Source organism: Thalassophryne amazonica, chromosome 3 (genome assembly GCF_902500255.1).
Source record: "Thalassophryne amazonica chromosome 3, fThaAma1.1, whole genome shotgun sequence".
NCBI classification, from domain to species: Eukaryota; Metazoa; Chordata; class Actinopteri; order Batrachoidiformes; family Batrachoididae; genus Thalassophryne; species Thalassophryne amazonica.
Genome location: NC_047105.1, coordinates 55,247,317 through 55,268,325, shown reverse-complemented (window position 1 = coordinate 55,268,325; position 21,009 = coordinate 55,247,317). Strand labels below are relative to the sequence as shown.

The 21,009-nt window shown below is 39.9% G+C and overlaps 1 protein-coding gene across 1 annotated transcript in view; it reads right to left on the bottom strand.

Annotated features, from left to right (window-relative positions):
- The window catches only part of uba7 (ubiquitin-like modifier activating enzyme 7), a 99,842-nt gene that overhangs the window by 11,002 nt on the left and 67,831 nt on the right, over positions 1-21,009 (bottom strand). The window contains exon 22 of the mRNA XM_034166346.1: positions 20-121. Coding sequence (XP_034022237.1) covers positions 20-121 — 102 coding nt within the window. The remainder of the gene's footprint in view (positions 1-19; positions 122-21,009) is intronic.

The window sequence follows — 21,009 nt, the reverse complement described above, 5'->3', positions numbered from 1 at the left end:
AGAAATAAGGAGGCTGTACCTTGATATACTGGATCAGCTCTTCCAAGGTCATTTCCTGCTGACCGCCTTGCCTGCCCTCAACACGGAAGTCATCCCACAGGGTGTATTCCCTTCCTGCAACCTGCAGACAGACATGGTGAACACACATTAAATTCACAAGGACACAAACACACAGTTGACAGATGAAGGACTCAGGAGATGTGCAGAGAGTCTTGTAGGGTCCACATCGAGGGCAGGGAACACTGCCCGGCAGAGCCGATGGATTTTTCATCACTGTGTTAGAACCTGAAGCAGCTGAGAACAATCAGCCGGTCTCTGAAGGCTGCAGTGCACACCCAAACAAGAAGCTGCTTCCTCATATAACATGCATGATGGAGTGAGCCGTGCTATTTCACATTTTAGTGTAAGCCAGAGATCATATTAGTACATCTGAAGTAAGATGTTAAAGAATGCAATAAATGGAACATACAACATGTCAATAAATGTAAATGAATGCAATAAAACTTGCATCTACATTTTAGGCATGGGCCAGATATCACAGTACACAGTATTACATGGTATTGCACAGCTCTGTAGAAACAATAGTTCTATGTTAACTGGACCACACACACACACACACACACACACACACACACACACACACACACACACACACACACACACACACACACACACACACACACACACACACACACACACACACACACACACACACACACACACACATATATGTATATTGCATTTATGATTACACAGACTCTTGGATTGAGCCACTGAAGTTTGGCCATATTAATTCAAAGCAACTTGTGACAGTAGTATATTATTTATTTGTATGTGCCACTTTTGGGGGGACAAACAGACTTACCCACTGTACACAAGATAAAAATGTCAACTGGCAAATTATTAAACACCTTGTTGACTGTGCGCCATTTTGCTTTGAATTAAAAAAAAATCACAGAGCATAGGTTGCTCATTAGCCATGTTATGTCTTCTTTGCAAAGCTAAATAATTTGATTCAATAATATAGCAATCCCTACCTAGTTCTTGACAAAGTCATAATCAATACATCATTACCTTAAATGGACTGCATTTATATAGCGCTTTTCCATCTACATCAGATGCTCAAAGCACTTTACAATAATGCCTCACATTCATCCCAATGTCAGGGTGATGCCATACAAGGTACTCACTACACAATGGGGCAACTAGGGCATTCAGGACCTTTCCCAATGGCCCTTAATGATTTTCCAGTCAGGCTGGGATTTGAACCATTGATCCTCTGGTCTCAAGTCCAACGCTTGACCACTAGACTATCACCTCTCCTAACACCTTGTATACCTTATTTTCCTTGAATTCCTACCGTCATACCTTGAATTCAGCAAAGAGCTGGTTTTGCAATATTTTCCTTACTTTTGTAAACACTCTTCAAAAATCACTTTGCATATCAGGGGGCTTTCATCTTTCAAGCTGCAGTCATCTGTGTTGTTTTTTAACCTGATTTGTTTACAATGTTCATACTGTTGAACAGGAAAAATTTGTGCTTTTGGAACCATGGGATACAGTTTTTGCTCTTTGGGGTCAGACAACAGCACAGGAGTATTTCCAGCTATGTTCCCAGATTTCTCATTGGCTATGTGCATTTAAAATGTTTTGCAGGCAGTTTTAAGTCACTGTTCTCAATCATCCCCATGTCATCTTCAAGATGAAGCTGAAATCAAACTTTTTTGGACTTAATATCTCGCCCCAAAACATGTCAAGATATTATGCCTGCCAGGACCAAGCAGATACGTGGTAGAGCTGAGGGACCACAGTTCACATTTAATCTTCCTGAAAAATTTCAAAATTAAACAAACTCGAACAGTCACACAAAACTCCTGTGGTTATCCTGTGACCTCATGAAACAATGGTTCCTATAGGTTTGACCCTTGACCTTTAGAGAAAGAAGACAAAGTCTGAACACAGGACAAATCAATTTCCACTGTCCCTGGCTGGATAGTGTACTCATAAAGAATCACACGCTCCCCATAAGTGGGTGATTCTTAGACTACGGGCACTTATTATGTCCTTTGATCATATTGTATGAAAAACAGAAAAAAGGGGAAATTTCACACTTTTATAGTTATCTTTACAATGAAAGTGTGTTAAGAAATTTGTTCTAGTAGTCTATGATGACTTTTTCACCTTTTTTCAGCATCATTATATGCAAATATTGCCGTTTTATGCTTGTCCCACACCAAGACTTTTGATCTTCAATGATAAAAATGAATGGTAAAGAAACATTTTTTCTAATGTTTTAAAATATCTCTGAATAAAATATCAGTAAAATAATCAAAACATAATTGGGGTATTCAATGTCATACAACTGTTGTGATTTTTTTAAACAAAATGTAGTTGTCCCACACTATTGCCGTCATTTCCACCACAACACTGTAATGTCCCTAAACAGTTTGTATGAAAGATTGTTTGGGTAGTTTGTATGGAGATAAACAGTGACATCAGAGCACATGTATATAGCACCAAATCACAACAAACAGTTGCCCCAAGGCGCCTTATATTGTAAGGCAATGGTGTGGTGGAAATTACATTTACAAGGCCAATAGTGCCCATAGTTAAAGAATCACCCAAATATATTCTTTTTTTTTTTAACCCCAGTGGGCCAACAATGATCATATGCAGAGAAGAAAAAAAAAAAATCTAAACATGTCACTCAGGCGGTCTTTATTGCACAGACAGCGCTTGTTAAAAAAACCTGTGAAGATCAAAACTTGGCTCAAGATGTGAATACCAAATCTGTGGCTAAACCTGGGTCCAATTATCTCTGCTCCAGCAGCCAAGGGGAACTTTTTGACCAGCCCTCACGGCTCCCACTAGGATTTGGGGTTATGGAGACACACTCAAGGCATACTTCTCCTCAAATTTGTCTGGGTCTTTTGTCCTTGGTCCCAGACAAAGCAGGTTTTGTTTAAACGTTGTACATCTCACTGTACTTCGGGCCTGGCTGCTTAATGGTTTACAGAGACAAAAAAACCCCAAGAGTCTACATTCAAACACAAACAGCATTTAGAATGATCTAGTAAAGAATACGTTCCTGCAAAGCCATGTTATAAATTGACCTCCTCCTTCAGCTGGTTTTCATGTGGGTTTCTGTGTATGTAGCAGATGCAGATTTTGCACAATACAAAGCGGTCATGAGGTCTATTTTTACTCTCACCCCTCCCTTCCTCTCGCTCATATCTGTCACACAACTGTGGCAGGAACTTGACGCCAATCAACTGTCTTTGTGTAGTATGAGCAACATCACCACTGTGGCCAGACTGGAAAACAGGCAAGAACACAAAAACCCAACGGCTGCTAGAAACAATTACAAATGTTTCCCACAAGCACAAACAACTTTTTGTCAGGGAATTTTCACAATAAAAATCAAGCCAAGCATTGGGGGCTACCCTGGAGACACTGACTGGATGTATGTCCCGCCCTGGACTTGAACCCCCAACCTGTTGTTCCGAAGATAGTAACTCTGCCACTACAATGACATGACTGTGGAAAGTGATGGCCTTTTTGGGCAAAGTTCTTAATCCCCAAGTTGCTCCCGATGTGCATTTGAGGATCTTGCATGGCAGCACTCTGACATTGTCTGAATGTGAAGCCTCACTATAAAGTACTTTGACAAAGAAAGCGCTATATGGGTGATTCTTTAACTACGGGCACTATTGGCCTTGTAAATGTAATTTCCACCACACCATTGCCTTACAATATAAAGCGCCTTGGGGCAACTGTTTGTTGTGATTTGGCGCTATATACATGTGCTCTGATGTCACTGTTTATCTCCATACAAACTACCCAAACAATCTTTCATACAAACTGTTTAGGGACATTACAGTGTTGTGGTGGAAATTACGGCAATAGTGTGGGACAACGACATTTTGTTTAAAAAAATCACAACAGTTGTATGACATTGAATACCCCAATTATGTTTTGATTATTTTACTGATATTTTATTCAGCGATATTTTAAAACATTAGAAAAAACGTTTCTTTACCATTCATTTTTATCATTGAAGATCAAAAGTCTTAGGTGTGGGACAAGCACAAAACGGCAATATTTGCATATAATGATGCTGAAAAAAGGTGAAAAAGTCATCATAGACTACTAGAACAAATTTCTTAACACACTTTCATTGTAAAGATAACTATAAAAGTGTGAAATTTCCCCTTTTTCTGTTTTTCATACAATATGATCAAAGGACATAAGTGCCCGTAGTCTAAGAATCACCCATATATATTCAGTCTGTTTACCAGAGTTTCAAACACTTAACCTGGGCCAGAGTCTCTGACTTCATCCCAGTGAATACTGACATTGTCAGGGACGTACTTTGTGTCAGTGCCTGCATAGACTGGGTGTTGGGTAGAGCTATGGCATCAACATATTTGTGTGCGTCAGTGAGGAAAGATTCATCGGCTTTGACTTTGCAGATGATGCTGCAATGTTTGGGAATCAATGGAAGACCTGATTGTGCACTTGAAAAGTTGACTGAGGAGTCACAGTGTCTTGATTTATGATCTTTCCTGGGTCAAATACATGAGATTGTTGAACAGAGATGTTTGGCCATGTTGACATCTTTGCAAGAGAGGGAAGGTTCGAGTCTTTAGAGTCCTGGTGCTTGCAGTCTTACTATATGGGTATAAAAGTTGGCCCCTAACCACAGATCTAAGGGCCATCTGGATGTATTTTATAGTATGTCTCTCCCGTGGATCTTTGGATACCCCTGGAAAGACTTTGTGTCAAACAAATGTTTAGTATGGGAGATGCAGATGTGGCGTACTACTTGAGAGGTAACAAGAGGTAATGGCAGATATTAAATTATGGCCATGTGACACATTTCTCTGGGCATGATCCAACACACAGTTGCTACAGTGTTCATGACCCCAGCAAAGGCATGTATCGCATGGCAATGACAGACAAATGGCTACTTATGGAAAGGCAGGTTGACCGGTTGTTGTCTGCATTGGTGACTGCCAAACAGGACCCAGGGCAGTTCTATATGTGGTGGATCTCCAGATGTGCGCTCTGAGATCTAACCTGAGAGGTTCCCACGGTGAAAAAAATTTGGATAGAATCTTGATGTTATTATGTGTATATGTAATCAGCTGATTCCATGCCAGTCCATTTCCTTGTCATTTTGAACCCTACAGTGCACTCTGGAAACAGCAGTGCTGCCAGCATCAAGGCAGTGGTAGGGCCCAATCTGATGAAACATTTCAAGATGGTTTAACTTGTTACACTTCAAAACAAGCCTTTTGATGAAGGAAGAGAATGAATCCATTCCCTTTACACCCAGCACCCACCTTTGTGCTTACCCTATGTGTACTGTAGTTTATGTACCCACTGGCAAGATAGAGTCCAAAGAGTTCTTTCCGTTCATTACACACGATGTCATGTCAATGCATGTGGGCTTGGCGGACACTACATGAGGTCATGACCTGGAATTCAGACTTGGAGTGTTTTCTTTTTTTCTTAAAATTAAAGGATGGATTTGTTTCACCCTCCGGGTCTCTGCTTTAAGTGGATCACAACCACTTCAGCGTAATGGAGGTGTCTAAAAATAAGTCATTCTTCTTATTGTGCATTCTGGCACAAAGTGATGCTGCAGTGCGGATTGTTTAATCTCTCTTTTGGATTGCTTGGACTGACTGCATTTTGGGTGGGACCTGATTGTCCAAGAGCAGAACACATAAAGTTTGGCTGGGTTCTGATTGGTGGGATACACTGTAGACATGATTAGGTCTCTACTTTGCAATAATCCCTATTAAAGTGAGTTTTATTTTTTCATAAGCAGAGAGGTGAGCAGCAGGGTTGCGAGTCTGTTTTTGTGTAATATTAACTTATAGCCATCTTCAAACACTGACCTCTTTCATTCGGAGGTCCGTTTGGACATAAAGCAGAACCGGGAGTCAGGATCTTGAACTGCAATGAGTTTGACATCAGAGAAGGAGGACGAGACAAATGGCCACTTCATGAGCCTCTGTGGAATAAATCCACAGCGATGTCACATTCTGAGACTTTATATTCAGTCTGTTCTGTTGTTGGATGACAGCCAAAGCTCTCATCTGCTGTCCACAGATCATAACTCGTTCTACAAAAGCAGGTTTAAACTTTTCTCAGCTGAGCTTTCAAAAACCATGAAGGAATTCAAGACTAGTTTTTATTTAAATTTCTCTCTCACTTCACTGCTGCAGCCATCACTTATTAAAAATACGTAAGTCTGTGGCCCTCATATCCGACACAAGAAGCCAAATGTTTTGTTTGCTTCCTCTTGTCAGGAAACTGCTTGAGCAGCCTTCCTGTTCTTCCTAAAAATATGAAGATTAGACATCAGAGGCTTGAAGAAAAACAAAAACATTCTGTCATAATATCAAACATGGACAGTACTGATATGCCACAGGTAAAGGTGCAGAACCGCAGACTGAAGTCTATGATAAATGACAACCTGGTTTGATTTCTGAGCTGGAAGACCTTCATTCAAACAACTCAAGTATTTTTAGGTGGTTCAACATCTGTGGTTCACTGAAATGTCAGTTTTCTATCAAATTATTCTATTTGGACATTTTTAAATCAAATAATTTCCATATCCTTGCATTGTTTGACCAATTTCATAACTGACGTTTACGGGTGATTCTTAGACTACGGGCACTTATTATGTGCTTTGATCATATTGTATGAAAAACAGAAAAAAGGGGAAATTTCACACTTTTATAGTTATCTTTACAATGAAAGTGTGTTAAGAAATTTGTTCTAGTAGTCTATGATGACTTTTTCAGCTTTTTTCAGCATCATTATATGGGTGATTCTTAGACTACGGGCACTTATTATGTGCTTTGATCATATTGTATGAAAAACAGAAAAAAGGGGAAATTTCACACTTTTATAGTTATCTTTACAATGAAAGTGTGTTAAGAAATTTGTTCTAGTAGTCTATGATGACTTTTTCAGCTTTTTTCAGCATCATTATATGGGTGATTCTTAGACTACGGGCACTTATTATGTCCTTTGATCATATTGTATGAAAAACAGAAAAAAGGGGAAATTTCACACTTTTATAGTTATCTTTACAATGAAAGTGTGTTAAGAAATTTGTTCTAGTAGACTATGATGACTTTTTCACCTTTTTTCAGCATCATTATATGCAAATATTGCCGTTTTGTGCTTGTCCCACACCCAGACTTTTGATCTTCAATGACAAAAATGAATGGTAAAGAAATGTTTTTTCTAATATTTTAAAATATCTCTGAATAAAATATCAGTAAAATAATCAAAACATAATTGGGGTATTCAATGTCATACAACTGTTGTGATTTTTTTAAACAAAATGTAGTTGTCCCACACTATTGCCGTAATTTCCACCACAACACTGTAATGTCCCTAAACAGTTTGTATGAAAGATTGTTTGGGTAGTTTGTATGGAGATAAACAGTGACATCAGAGCACATGTATATAGCGCCAAATCACAACAAACAGTTTCCCCAAGGCGCTTTATATTGTAAGGCAATGGTGTGGTGGAAATTACATTTACAAGGCCAATAGTGCCCGTAGTTAAAGAATCACCCTTACACCAAGTATCAGCCCTGTCCCTTCTTGTTCACACTGGTGATGGACAGGTTGACGGATGAGATCAGGCAGGAGTCTCCATGAACTAAGATGTTTGCAGATGACATTGTGATCTGCAGTGAGAGCAGAGAACAAGTTGAGTCTGGCCTGGAGAGGTGGAGATATGCTCTGGAGAGCAGGGGAATGAAAGTCAGTAGGAGCAAGACTGAGTACATGTATGTGAATGGAAGGGAGCCCAGCGGAATAGTGCAGTTACAAGGAGTAGGGGTGGTGAAAGTAGATGAGTTTAAATACTTGTGGGTCAACTGTCCAAAGTAGTGGAGAGTGTGGTCGAGAGGTGAAGAAGAGAGTGCAGGCAGGGTGGAGTGGGAAAGGTGGCAGGAGTTATTTGTGACCGAAGAATATCAGCAAGAGTGAAGGGGAAAGTTTACAAGACAGTAGTGAGACCAGCTATGTTGTACGGCTTACAGACGGTGGCACTAACAAAGAGACAGGTGGCAGAGCTGAAGATGTTGAGATTCTCTTTGGGAGTGATGAGAATGGACAAGATTAGAAATGAACACATTGGAGGGACAGCTCAGGTGGGATGGTTTGGAGACAAAGTCAGAGAGGTGAGATTGAGATGGTTTGGACATGTGCAGAGGAGGGACCCAGGGTATATAGGGGGAAGGATGCTGAGGATGGAGCCACCAGGCAGGAGGAGAAGAGGGAGGCTAAAGAGGTTTATGGATGTGCTGAAGGAGGACATGCAGGTGGTTGGTGTGACACAGGAAGATACAGAGGACAGGGTGAGATGGAAACGATTGATCTGCTGTATTTTCATACTGACCAGCTCTATGACAAGCCAGCACTGAATCCTCTTTGTGGATCTGTTTGATTGCAAAACTCAGCACTCTAAAAGAGGAAAATAATAAATGAATTAACAAAAAATATCTGTCAACATAATAAGTGCATCTGGCCTGACAAGGTTTCTCAAAACAAGTGATATTTTCCAAAATAAGTCTCCTACTGCTGATTTGCCTGACTATCTATGTTATTGGTGCAAAAATAATTGTGGTCTGACGCCAGTGTCGCTGACCGAACGGTTCCCCCCTACAAATTGGTCCGCCCTGCCTCCACTACGCATGCGTCATTTGGGACCACAGCAGCTCGTCTGAGACAGAGTCTCTTCTACCAAAGCAATCAAATGGATTAATGTGATTATTAACCATCAGATGACAAGGTAAAACCTCTTGAATCATTCTAAAGTCAATTTTAAACGGAAACAAGGCCATTTTAAGTAGAAACGAAGTGATAATCAGTGACGCTTTGACATGATGGAGGCACAGTGAACGCAACAGGAGCATCTCGTTATGGCGGCGGCACTCTGATCGCTTCCTCTGTCTTTTATTATGACATAATGCTGAATTTATGTTGAAACAATTGTTGTACAAAAGCTTCAGATATGTCACTGAGATAGATGATGAGTGGAGTGCAGTTTGAAGCAGAAACAAGGCGATAATCTGTGAAATACTGCCGACGCTCCGAAATGACGCATGCGCAGTGAAGGCAGGGCGGACCGATTTTAGGGGGGGGGAACCGTTCGGTCTGGGACACAGGGTGTAAGTGGTGTAAAACTAGCGCTGCAGAGCACGGAGTGATCATGAAATTTTTGAATGTGTAAAAAATGTCATGCCGGCCGGGATGCATCGTCTTCCAAAACAGTGACTAGTTGGATGCACTGGATAACACTGGATAATCTGCAAGGTGTGACAGCTGCATTAATTTATTAGATGTACGACAGCGGGCACCAGACTTTTTAATACGGTCGGCATACGCAGGCTAAATCGTCAAGGTGTGACAGGGCCTTTACTTCTTGTTCCCTCAAAACCATATCAGCAAAATTTCCCATCGGTTAACAGTGCCGTCAGATCCCCTCAATGCTGGGGGTCAAGCATTCAGGTTTTTCCTTTAAACTGTCACTCCCCTGTACAGCTCAGAACTGTTACGTACTTTTCATATTCCTTACAGCTATGACAGTGTAGAAGTTTTAAACGCAGTCTGATAAACTCTTGTGTGAAGACAAAGACCACTGATTGATGAAACCTAAAGTTAGACCGGTCTGGCTGCAGATACACGTGTGATTCTTAAATGAGCGCATACACAGGATGTGCAGAGGGCATGAGAACGTAGCAGAGTCAGAGAGAGTTCAACCAAAGAGTCCAGTCAAAGAGATAAGGGGGCAGAATGAATCCCAATTCTCTGGTGGGAGCACATGTCTCTGTATTTGGAGAGAACTCACAATGTGAGTTTCCAAATTCTGCCCTTTAAGACAATGAGACATTTTTGTTGACAGGAAGCTGGGATCAGCGGCAAACCTCCTCCCTGCAGTACACCACAAGAAACAGCCGCGCTGAGGAGCCGTCCTCACTGTTCCTGCTTCAGCCTCAATATCTGGTCAAAATCCCAACAGTGGAAACATTTTTACAAGCCATTGTGGCTCCAGAACTGCTTCTTCAAAGGAAACTCCTTCCCTTTGGAGCCCTTCAAAGTGAGCTTTATGGGAGATGGGGGGGGATCTGTGTGGAGTTTTTAGAGCTTAAATTCATCTTTATCTCTTATAGCTCTCTATAGCTTTCTTTACACAAACAACCGGCTTTTACATGCCATGTTTAGTCTTAGTCTCTGAATAAAAGCAGCACTACAAACATATGGCAGAGGTATACAGTAATGTTCAGAATAATAGTAGTGCTATGTGACTAAAAAGATTAATCCAGGTTTTGAGGATATTTCTTATTGTTACATGGGAATCAAGGTACCAGTAGATTCAGTAGATTCTCACAAATCCAACAAGACCAAGCATTCATGATATGCACACTCTTAAGGCTATGAAATTGGGCTATTAGTAAAAAAAAGTAGAAAAGGGGGTGTTCACAATAATAGTAGCATCTGTTGTTGATGCTACAAACTCAAAACTATTATGTTCAAACTGCTTTTTTAGTAATCCTGTGAATCACTTTTATGCTTTTTTTTTGCATTTGTACAGGCTTTCATGTAATTTACTCATAAGCCGAAATACGGCCATCAATGCTCGTCATGTGGCATAAATTAACACACAGTAAATAAAAAGCCTTACCCATTAGTTTCAGTGGAATTCATCATCATACGATCTTAAAGAAAAATAATCCACACAAAGCCTCCTGAGTTTGGAAAACAACATCTGAAAATACTTTAAATCCTTGTGTGGCTGAAAAAAGTTCCTCTATAAGTTCAGCACTTTGCTCCACAGTTCCTCCACCAGAACTCAGATCAGGGTTTCAGAAGCGGAAGTTGTCCATCAGGTTGGTGAGTTTCAGCCCTTGGTGTGGGTGTTCAGTCCGATGGGAGACCGGCTCGGTCCGTAATCCATTTGTGGAATCTCTGTGGGGCTGCGTTCGGAACCTCTGCTGTTCCTCCACAAACCGCAATTTGGGCATGAAGTTGAGTCACTGCGCCTCGTTAACGGTTCATTTACCACAGGCTTCAGGCTATTCTGTCGGAACACAATAAATTATCCCATGAGCCACAAAGAAAAAATTGAAATAATGTTAAAATTACTCCGTTTTTCTTCTGCGTGCCGCGGAGATGCCACGCAACACTGTGTGTGCGTGAACATCGTGCTTATCAATATTACATGTTCCACCTTTGGAAAAAAAAACTTTTATGGTTTGTATTTGTGTATGTTACCGATACGTATTTAATTAAAAGTTAATAAATAGTGTGGCGAGTGAAAGGCTGTTTAGTTCAGGGTCACACATTGTAAAAAAAAATAAAAACAGGTTCACAGCTGATAACACAGAGAAACTTTATCAACATGAATCTGCCCCTCACATTTTCAAAAAGGCTTTTCCTCACAGACAGAAATAGTTAGTGATGGACAGTTTCGGTTCTGTTACTGGTGTTGTATATTTTGTAGTGCTGAAGTCCACAGTTTACATTTCAGTGAGATGTCTGACAGTGTCATGTTTGCTAAGAAACATACAATTAAAGTTAAAGGACAATTTGTTGTAGTTAAAAAGTGAAGTTACATGATCTCAGTGAAATGTTTGTAAATAAAAACAAAGCTAATGATATTGGTAGCAGTTACAGTCAAAAAGTAAGGAACAACTGATGAATAAAAACATGTTTTCAAAGTCATCATAAAACTGTAATGGTATCACTAAGTATTCGTACCAAAATGTATGTACTCGTACTTGTACTCAGTCTGGAAAAAAGTGGTGCATCCCCAATGATAATAATAATAATTGGTTGGTAAGGTTAGACCTTACTTGTTGTGATTTGGCGCTATATAAATTAAATAAACTGAAATTGAATAATAATATGAATAATGATAATAATATAATGCCTATTTATATAGGTCTTTTCCAGGAATCAAAGCACTCAACAACAATGGACCAAAATCCTAAATTAATGAGCTGATAAAAAAAAGTCAAATGGACTTGGATTTTATTGTAGTTTTTCTAACACTGGGTGATTCTTTAACTACGGGCACTATTGGCTTTGTAAATGTAATTTCCACCACACCATTGCCTTACAATATAAAGCGCCTTGGGGCAACTCTTTGTTGTGATTTGGCGCTATATACATGTGCTCTGATGTCACTGTTTATCTCCATAGAAACTACCCACACAACCTTTCATACAAACTTTTTAAAGGGACATTATTGTTGTGGTGGAAATTACGGCAATAGTGTGGGACAACTACATTTCGTTTAAAAACATCACAACAGTTGTATGACATTGAATACCCCAATTATGTTTTGATTATTTTACTGATATTTTATTCAGAGATATTTTAAAACATTAGAAAAAAACGTTTGTTTACTATTCATTTTTATCATTGAAGATCATAAGTCTGGTTGTGGGACAAGCACAAAATGGCAATATTTGCATATAATGATGCTGAAAAAAGGTGAAAAAGTCATCATAGACTACTAGGACAAATTTCTTAAAACACTTTCATTGTAAAGATAACTGTAAAAGTGTGAAATTTCCCCTTTTTTCTTTTTTTTCATAAAATATGATCAAGGGACATAAAAGTGCCCGTAGTCTAAGAATCACCCCACTATGGGCCAATTATCCAAGTCCAACTGAAAATTTCTTTTGTACAAACTGCATCAAGTAACATCCAATATATTGTCCATTACACATTTATTTTATTGGACTTTAACAGCCTTTGTGTTCCACACCACAAGCTGAGGACTTCCTGCATAAATCCACTGTTCACTCCTCCATGCTGCTGTAGGCCAGCAATTCTTGTCCATCTGATGATTTCTTTTGTCCATGCTGTGCCAAATAATCAATATGTAATCAATTTATTTCTCCATTTTGTTTATTGTTAAATGTGAAAGTCCTTATGTTGAGTAACAGCACAGACTAATGTGTGCACATGTGGTACACTGAGTTTGTGTATGTTGTTAAACTCACCCCCGGGGAAATGCTGTGCTACAAAACAAGTTCCACATACAGAAATAAGATGCGACTTATAATCCAGTTCAATGTATATAGGTTTTGTTTCTCTTTACAGTGTATTTTTTTGTGAAATGTGACAGATTTATTGTTTGAAGCATTACTCTGTACATAATGAACTAACATTTATGACAGGACCCTGAAAGCTACCAGGAACTCCACGGGTATTTCTATGTTCACTGGAGAAGGTGTTTCATCTCAGACGATACCCTGGCTATCATCTGGATGAGTTGTACAGTATGACTCAGTGACAATTTTGGGCTGTATAGGGAGCTGGGAAAGTGGGCTGTGTTGGCACTGAGAAAAGACAAGGATGCACTTGTTAGAGTAATCTGTGAGTAGGTGATACACCATTTGTAGTGTATCAACCCTTGGCCTGCTTTCAGAGAAATCAAAACTTTGCATTCCTCCAATCATACACTTTGTTCCACCACAATCATGGCAAGTGATATCATGGTACATAAAGAAGACTCTGTTGTACTGTCCCATCGAGACTGCCTTCTTGAGCAGTTGTATGAGGCTGACCCTCCTCCCGGGAGGTTGGGCATCTCTGGCAGTGTTCTGGTAGCTGATCCACTAGTCAACAACAAACCGCAGAATCTCAGCGAGGTTACAAAGGTAAAGGCAGGTAAAGCTGTTGAGATGTGTGGTATCAAGGCTAAGCTTTTTCAGGTGCACAGAGATTGTATTCCCCTGGCACTGCAAGAAAGAACATCTCTGTGCCACTCTGGGAAGAAAAAGGTGATGATCTGGATGGCAACATCTGCATGAATAATACTCCACTCTCTGTGTTGAGTAAGGTATTTGCAAGTTTAAACACTGAGAAAATTACAAGACATACATTGATATTCCTCTTGGTCCAGCCCAGTCTCACATTTTTTTTTTGTCCTCCCGTCATGAAATGAGTAAAATTTTTGTGACAGGGTTTTTTTAACTCACTATTACAAACCCTACTCCTATCCCCAACCCTAACTTGAACCATAACCTAATCCTACTCCCCCCCCCACCCTAACCATAATCACCCCCGACCCCCCGGCTCCACTTTTAATTTCGTGCAGCCATCATGGAATTTCGTGATGCCGTGACAAAAATGACGCTTTTCGTCACAATATCACGAACCAACCGATTAATATATATTTCATGCTGCTGAATTACAACTTGCTGTGAGACTGTGTTGCTTGGTCGCAGAACTAGTATGTGACCCCTGGCCAATTCCATTCCCAATATTTCGTTTTTGTTTTTTTAACAAAACAAAACTATAGAGTATTGGGTGCATTGTGAAAAACACAAAAATCACCAAGAGACATAATCTTCATGACTAAAATAAATAAACATAAATAAAAAGAGAAAAAAGAAAAAAAAATCTTACTTTTCCAAGTACCTTTTCTTTATATTGACATACTCAGTTTCAGTTCTCCTTCAAGACTGGCTCGGAAACCTGCAGCTCCCTATTTTCACCGCTAGGAGCCGGCTACTCTCCACTCTGCAGGCACCCCCAGCACAGCAATATTATTTGTCCTTTGTCAATAAATATCTTTTCTTTACAACCAACTCTGTTTCTTGCTCCCAGCATTTGGGTCCATAGCCTGTACCGGTCCGGTCCCATCCGGACCTTTAACCATAACATAGGCTATAATTTATACAGGAATAAGATTTAGAAAGCAACAAACATGAGAAATGTAGATTAAAATTTCAAATGTGTTTTTAAGTGACTTAAAATGTGAAAATGGAGTTTGAAATTGTGTTGTGGTTTGGAGGTTATTAGTTGCTTCAAAGATGACTTTACTTGTGTGAAGCGCTTTGAGGCAACTTTGTTGTGATTTGGCGCTATATACAGTGAGGAAAATAAGTATTTGAACACCCTGTGATTTTACAAGTTCTCCCACTTAGAAATCAGGGAGGGGTCTGCAATTTTCATCTTAGGTGCATGTCCACTGTGAGATACATAATCTAAAAAAGAAAAAAAATACAGAAATCACAATGTATGATTTTTTAAATAATTTATTTGTACGTTACTACTGCAAATAAGTATTTGAACCCCTACCAACCAGCAAAAATTCTGGCTCTCACAGACCTGTTAATTTTTCTTTAAGAAGCCCTCTTATTCTGCACTCTTTACCTGTATTAATTGCACCTGTTTGAACTTGTTACCTGTATAAAAGACACCTGTTCACACAATCAATCACACTCCAACCTGTCCACCATAGCAAGACCAAAGAGCTGTCTAAGGACACCAGAGACAAAACTGTAGACTTGCACAAGGCTGGGATGAACTAAAGGACAACAGGCAAGCAGCTTGGTAGAAGACAACAACTGTTATGATTTATTTATTAGAAAGTGGAAGAAACACAAGATGACTGTCAATCTCCCTTGGTCTAGGATTCCATGCAAGATCTCACTTTGTGGGGTAAGGATGATTCTGAGAAAGCTCAGAACTACACAGGAGGCCCTGGTCAATGACCTGAAGAGAGCTGGGACCACAGTCACAAAGATTACATTAGTAACACACAATGCTGTCATGGTTTAAAATCCTGCAGGGCAGCAAGGTCCCCATGCCCAGTTTTGATCTGCTGTAATTATGATGATGAAAACAGTAAACCTGTAATGACTGTGACAAAAGATCAACAGCACTGTCATGTAAAATGTGCACTTCGAAAGAACTTGTCATCTGCTCGCTGTTCACAATTGATCATTAAGTTAACAGATGGCTGAGACCTCCAACTGTTCGGTCCATCCCACCACCATGATCAACCTGACACCAAAAGGAAGTCAGTCTTACACACAGTCTACTTCGGCGCAACTTTAAAATTAGAAAACTGGCCTGAAACACACTAGAATGTAAACTGTATTTTGCATTAAAAAAAAGAATACAAATGACATAATGGAGAAGGAGCCTCAGTGGAAGTGGCTGCTCTGCTGACACTTCTCAAGATGGTGTCAAAGCCTGACACCATCTTGAAAGGCAGTCCGCTGCCTTTGAAATGCTGCTATTGACGTGTAAAACAGCCAACAGACTCAAAGTGACTGTCTTTCAAATGAGACGACAACAACACTCCACCTGACTCAAATGACCCGGGGCAGAAAGACTGAGTCAATAAAATGTTGACTGGAGCCAGAGCAAAAGGCAGAATAACTCACTGAATTATCATCAAAACGAGGCAAAGTCATATCACAGAACATGGTAATAATAATAATAATAATAATAATAAAAAAAACCAGCAGCTCACTTGTGAGAACTGCTCTGTGGTTGTTGGACAATACACTTACCATGCAATATGTTATTTATCACAATAAGATATATATTGTGATTCTTAAGAAATGACATTGCACAAGTACTGCAATTTGATATTCTGATATACTGTGATTTTTGTTTCCTTTTTTAACAATAGACAATGGGAAAAGTTTAATAACACAAAAACAATGCACATGGCACTGAGGGCTTTTTTTTTTTTTGGTCCTTTCAGGAGCATACTACATATTTGGTAATTCAATAAATAAAATGTTTTTGGAAGTAAAGTGTTGCCTGCTAATGTATTTTTCCTGACCCCAGACATGGCTGCATAAAAAGTAGGGTCAATGTATATATGGATTTTTAAGGGCTGATACCGATACAGATTATCAACAAGCTTTGCAGGCTGATACTGATATTTGAGGCTGGTATTTGCCTGCAGTAAAACGTGTCAAAATTTAGTATAACAACACACTCTTAACACAAAACTTTCTTGAAAATGTTTTGCAGCACGTTTAATTCACTGAACATTTCAACATGTCCTTCACACAAAAAGTGCAGAGCTATAAATAACATTATTATGAAGTTGAACAAATAAATAAATACAGCCGATACAGCTCCAGTCTGCACACTGCTATCTTCTTCTATGTCAGTCTGTGGGACAGCAGCCTTCAGCACTGACGTCTAAAGGCCTGGTCCCACCGAATAATGAAGGATGAATAATGAGTCACGTAGCATATTTTTTTTTTTTTGTATGAGCCCAGTTTATTCAACAATCGTGGGACAGTAGTGGTTCTGAGAGGCTCTTAGGCAGAATATTTCACTAATGAGGCTCATCTCTGAGTGTGGCACTAATTTCAAGAAGTTCAAAATTTAGCAACAACAGCGTGAGGCAGTTTGTGCACGAGGTACTATGAGGACAAACAAGGATTTTAGAGGCGTGTTTGTGGTGAGGATGAGGCTGTTAAAATCCCATTATCTGAGCATCTAGCGGCTACGAGGACAGGACAGGCTATTTTGGAAAAATTTTGGACTTTCTATGCCTGGAAAATAACACAGCCATGAAAAATACAGTTAAAAAAAACATTGCAGGGACTGAAAGAAAGTCAGTCCGGTTCAGAAAACTCACTTTGTCCTGGAATGCCACATGAAAAACTTTTGGATTATACAAGACCGGAGCACCACACAGAAAAAAAACACAAATTTTACAAAGACCCAAGTGCTACACGAGAAAAAATATGGATTTTACAAAGATCGGAGCACCACAAGGGAAAAAATATGGATTTTCAAAGACCGGAGCACCACAAGGGAAAAAAATATGGATTTGACAAAGATCGGAGCACCACAAGGGAAAAAATATGGATTTGACAAAGATCGGAGCACCACAAGGGAAAAAATATGGATTTTACAAAGACCGGAGCACCACAAGGGAAAAATATGGATTTTAATAAGACCAGAGCACCACACAGAAAAAACAATGGATTTTACAAAGACCTGAGTGCCACACAGGAAAAAAAAGAATTTTACTAAGACTGGAGCACTACACAGGAAACAAATATGGATTCTACTAAGACCGGAGCACCACTCTGAAAAAAAATGTGAATTTTACAAAGACCGGAGTGCCACACGGAAAAATTTCCAAAAACAATTTGAAATGTGGACTCATCAGACCACAGCACACTTTCCACTTTGCGTCTCTTCATTTCAAATGAGCTCGGGCCCACAGAAGGCGGCAGCGTTTAAGGATTTTGTTGATGTATAGCTTTCCCTTTGCATGGTAGAGTTTTAACTTGCACTTGAAGATGTAGCGACAAACTGTGTTAACTGACAATGGTTTTCTGAAGTGTTCCTGAGCCCACATGGTAAGATCCTTTACACAATGACGTTGGTTTTTAATGCAGTGATGTCTGAGGGATTGAAGGTCACGGGCATACAATGTTGGTTTTCGGCCTTGCCGCTTAAGCCCCTTTCACACTGGCATATTCGTAGAGCTGCTTATTGTGGTGTATCATCTACACCGAGTTGAGCAGCTCTACGCCCACTTTTAGCAGCTCTACGCTGAGTTTTTTCTCCCTATGCAGAAGTGTGCTGAGGGCTACGTGTGTAGGATGGAAGAAATTAAACACATTTAATTTTCTTCGGGGTAGAGCGCTGGACACAGTTTTAAGCAGGTCTGCACAGCACAGCGTTACTGCATGCAAGTCTGTGCAACACAGCGCTCCTGTACACAACCAAAAACTGAGTGCGTGCATCCAGAATGATTCAGCTGGAGAACATGATCACACAGCCCACGGCGCCTGTGTGTGCTCACAGCTGATTTAACTGATGGACGTGTGTGTGCTCAGAACAGGGAATCAAACCTCAACTCAGAAATCTAGAAACAGCAGGTCAATCGCTCTCTCTCTCACTCTCTCGCTCTCTCTCTCTGTCTGTCTTTCTCCCTCTATCGCTCTCTCCCTCACTCTCTCTCTTTGCTGCTCTCTCTCTCTCTCTCTCTCTCTCTCTGTGTGTTTGATCAAACAATAAGCACTGTGACTTTAAAATAAAAGCCTCGTGACTGCATGTCGGTGCGATCATCAAACGCTCTGATCGATTAGGTCTGATCAAATCTGAAAAGAGGTGTGACTCTTTAAAATAAAAGCGCCGTCGCTGCATGTCGGTGCGATCATCAGCTGTCCTGATCGATCAGGTTTGATCAAATCAGCGGACCTGATCGGAGCAACCGGAGCTTTAAAAAAGTTTGCGTCACAGCGCTTCATTCACGGCAGCCTTTACCACAGCCAGACTCAGCAGCATCTGTACACAATGAAAATGATCCACTAAGACAAAAAATAATAATAATAATGTTAAATGACTCTGTTTTTGAGCCGCACCACACTGTGCAGAACAGAACAGAACAGAACGCACTTCCACAAAGGCAGAAAATAGCAGCTTTGGCTACATACATGGCAGTAATTCAACAGTAAAACTCTCATGATACAGTCCAATGTTTTCCAAGAGCAATGATGTGTTCTGCATAGCCGACAGGAGTGAACTGGTTTTAAATAGCGGCAAGGTACACACGACTGTGTGGACACATTAAAAAGCGAACACACGCAACTGCAAGCAGATCTACGAACACGGAAAGAGGCTGAGTACGCGTGCATTTAAATGAAACATGACACCGCAATACACAGCTCTACGAATACGCCAGTGTGAAAGGGGCTTTACATGTAGAAAGTTCTTCAGATTCTCTGAATCTTCTGATTATATTATGGACTGTAGATGATTGAATTCCTAAATTCCTTGCAATTGAAAGTTGAGAAACATTGTTCTTAAATTGTTGGACTATTTTTTCATGCAGTTGTTCACAAAGTGGTGATCCTCACCCCATCTTTGCTTGTGAACAGCTGAGACTTTTGGGATGCTCCTTTTATACCCAATCATGACACTCACAATTAGTGTCCTCAGCTCCCAAACGCTTATTGAGTGTTGTTAGAAGGAAAGGTGATGTAACAGTGGTAAACATACCACTGTCCCAGCTTTTTTGAAACGTGTTGCAGGCATCCATTTCAAAATTAGCAAATATTTGCACAAAAACAATAAAGTTTATCAGTTTGAACATTAAATATCTTGTCTTTGTGGTGTATTCAATTGAATATAGGTTGAAGAGGATTTGCAAATCATTGTATTCTGTTTTTATTTACATTTCAACAACGTCCCAACTTCACTGGAAATGGGGTTGTATTTATTCATTGTCATTTACTATATTGTCAGCTTTTTCCTTTTAACAATACCCACCGTGTGAGACAGCTGTGCAACAGGGGTATGTGCAATATGGGTATGTGTATTAGGGACATGTGCAATATGCATGAATCATATGTGAAAGACTGATGTGCAATAGGGTTATGTGCAATTTAGATATGTGTATTAGGGATATGTGCATTATGCATGAACCATCTGTGCAAGACTGTTGTGCCAAAGGGGTATGTGCAATATTGGTGTGTGTATTAAGTTATGTGCAATATGCATGAGTTATGTAACTATGCCATGGCAGTTTCATCTGTGCAGCTCTTGGAGTCCAAGACAAATTTCCCAGAGGGGACAATAAAGTGTATCATATCGTATCGACTGGCATCGTCCATAATGTCCAGCAGTTTGTCCAGTGTTCTATTCTCTGCCACTGTCAGCAGAGAGTCTAGACTGAAGACTCACATTTTTGACTGCCTATGCTCATTGAAGGTCTGTAATTTTTAAATTTTTTGTCTTAATTTTGTTTGTATAATATGTTGCTTTTATAATTAATTGTTGTGAAGCAATTTGAATTTTGTTAAAGTGCCGTACAAATAAATGTATTATTATTAGTAGTAGTATTGCTACTACTACCTATTTATTGATCCACCCATAACAGTGGTGTCCAAAGACATTCCAAAAAAGGTCAAGAGGGTGCAGGTTTTCAGCCGGTGATTTCACATCACTAACATCACTTTGAGCAGATGGGACGGGTTTATCAGTGAAATCACCTGCTCAAGTCAGCGGCTGCAAAGAAAACCTGCACCCTCTTGGCCCTTTCTGGAATACTTTGGACACCACTGAAATATAAATATCATTCCTCACATCGATCACCTCACTCAGCACAGAACATCTAAGTGTATGTTATGAATACATTTCGATAGTTTGTTCTACTGTGATCAATGCTGATATTCTGAC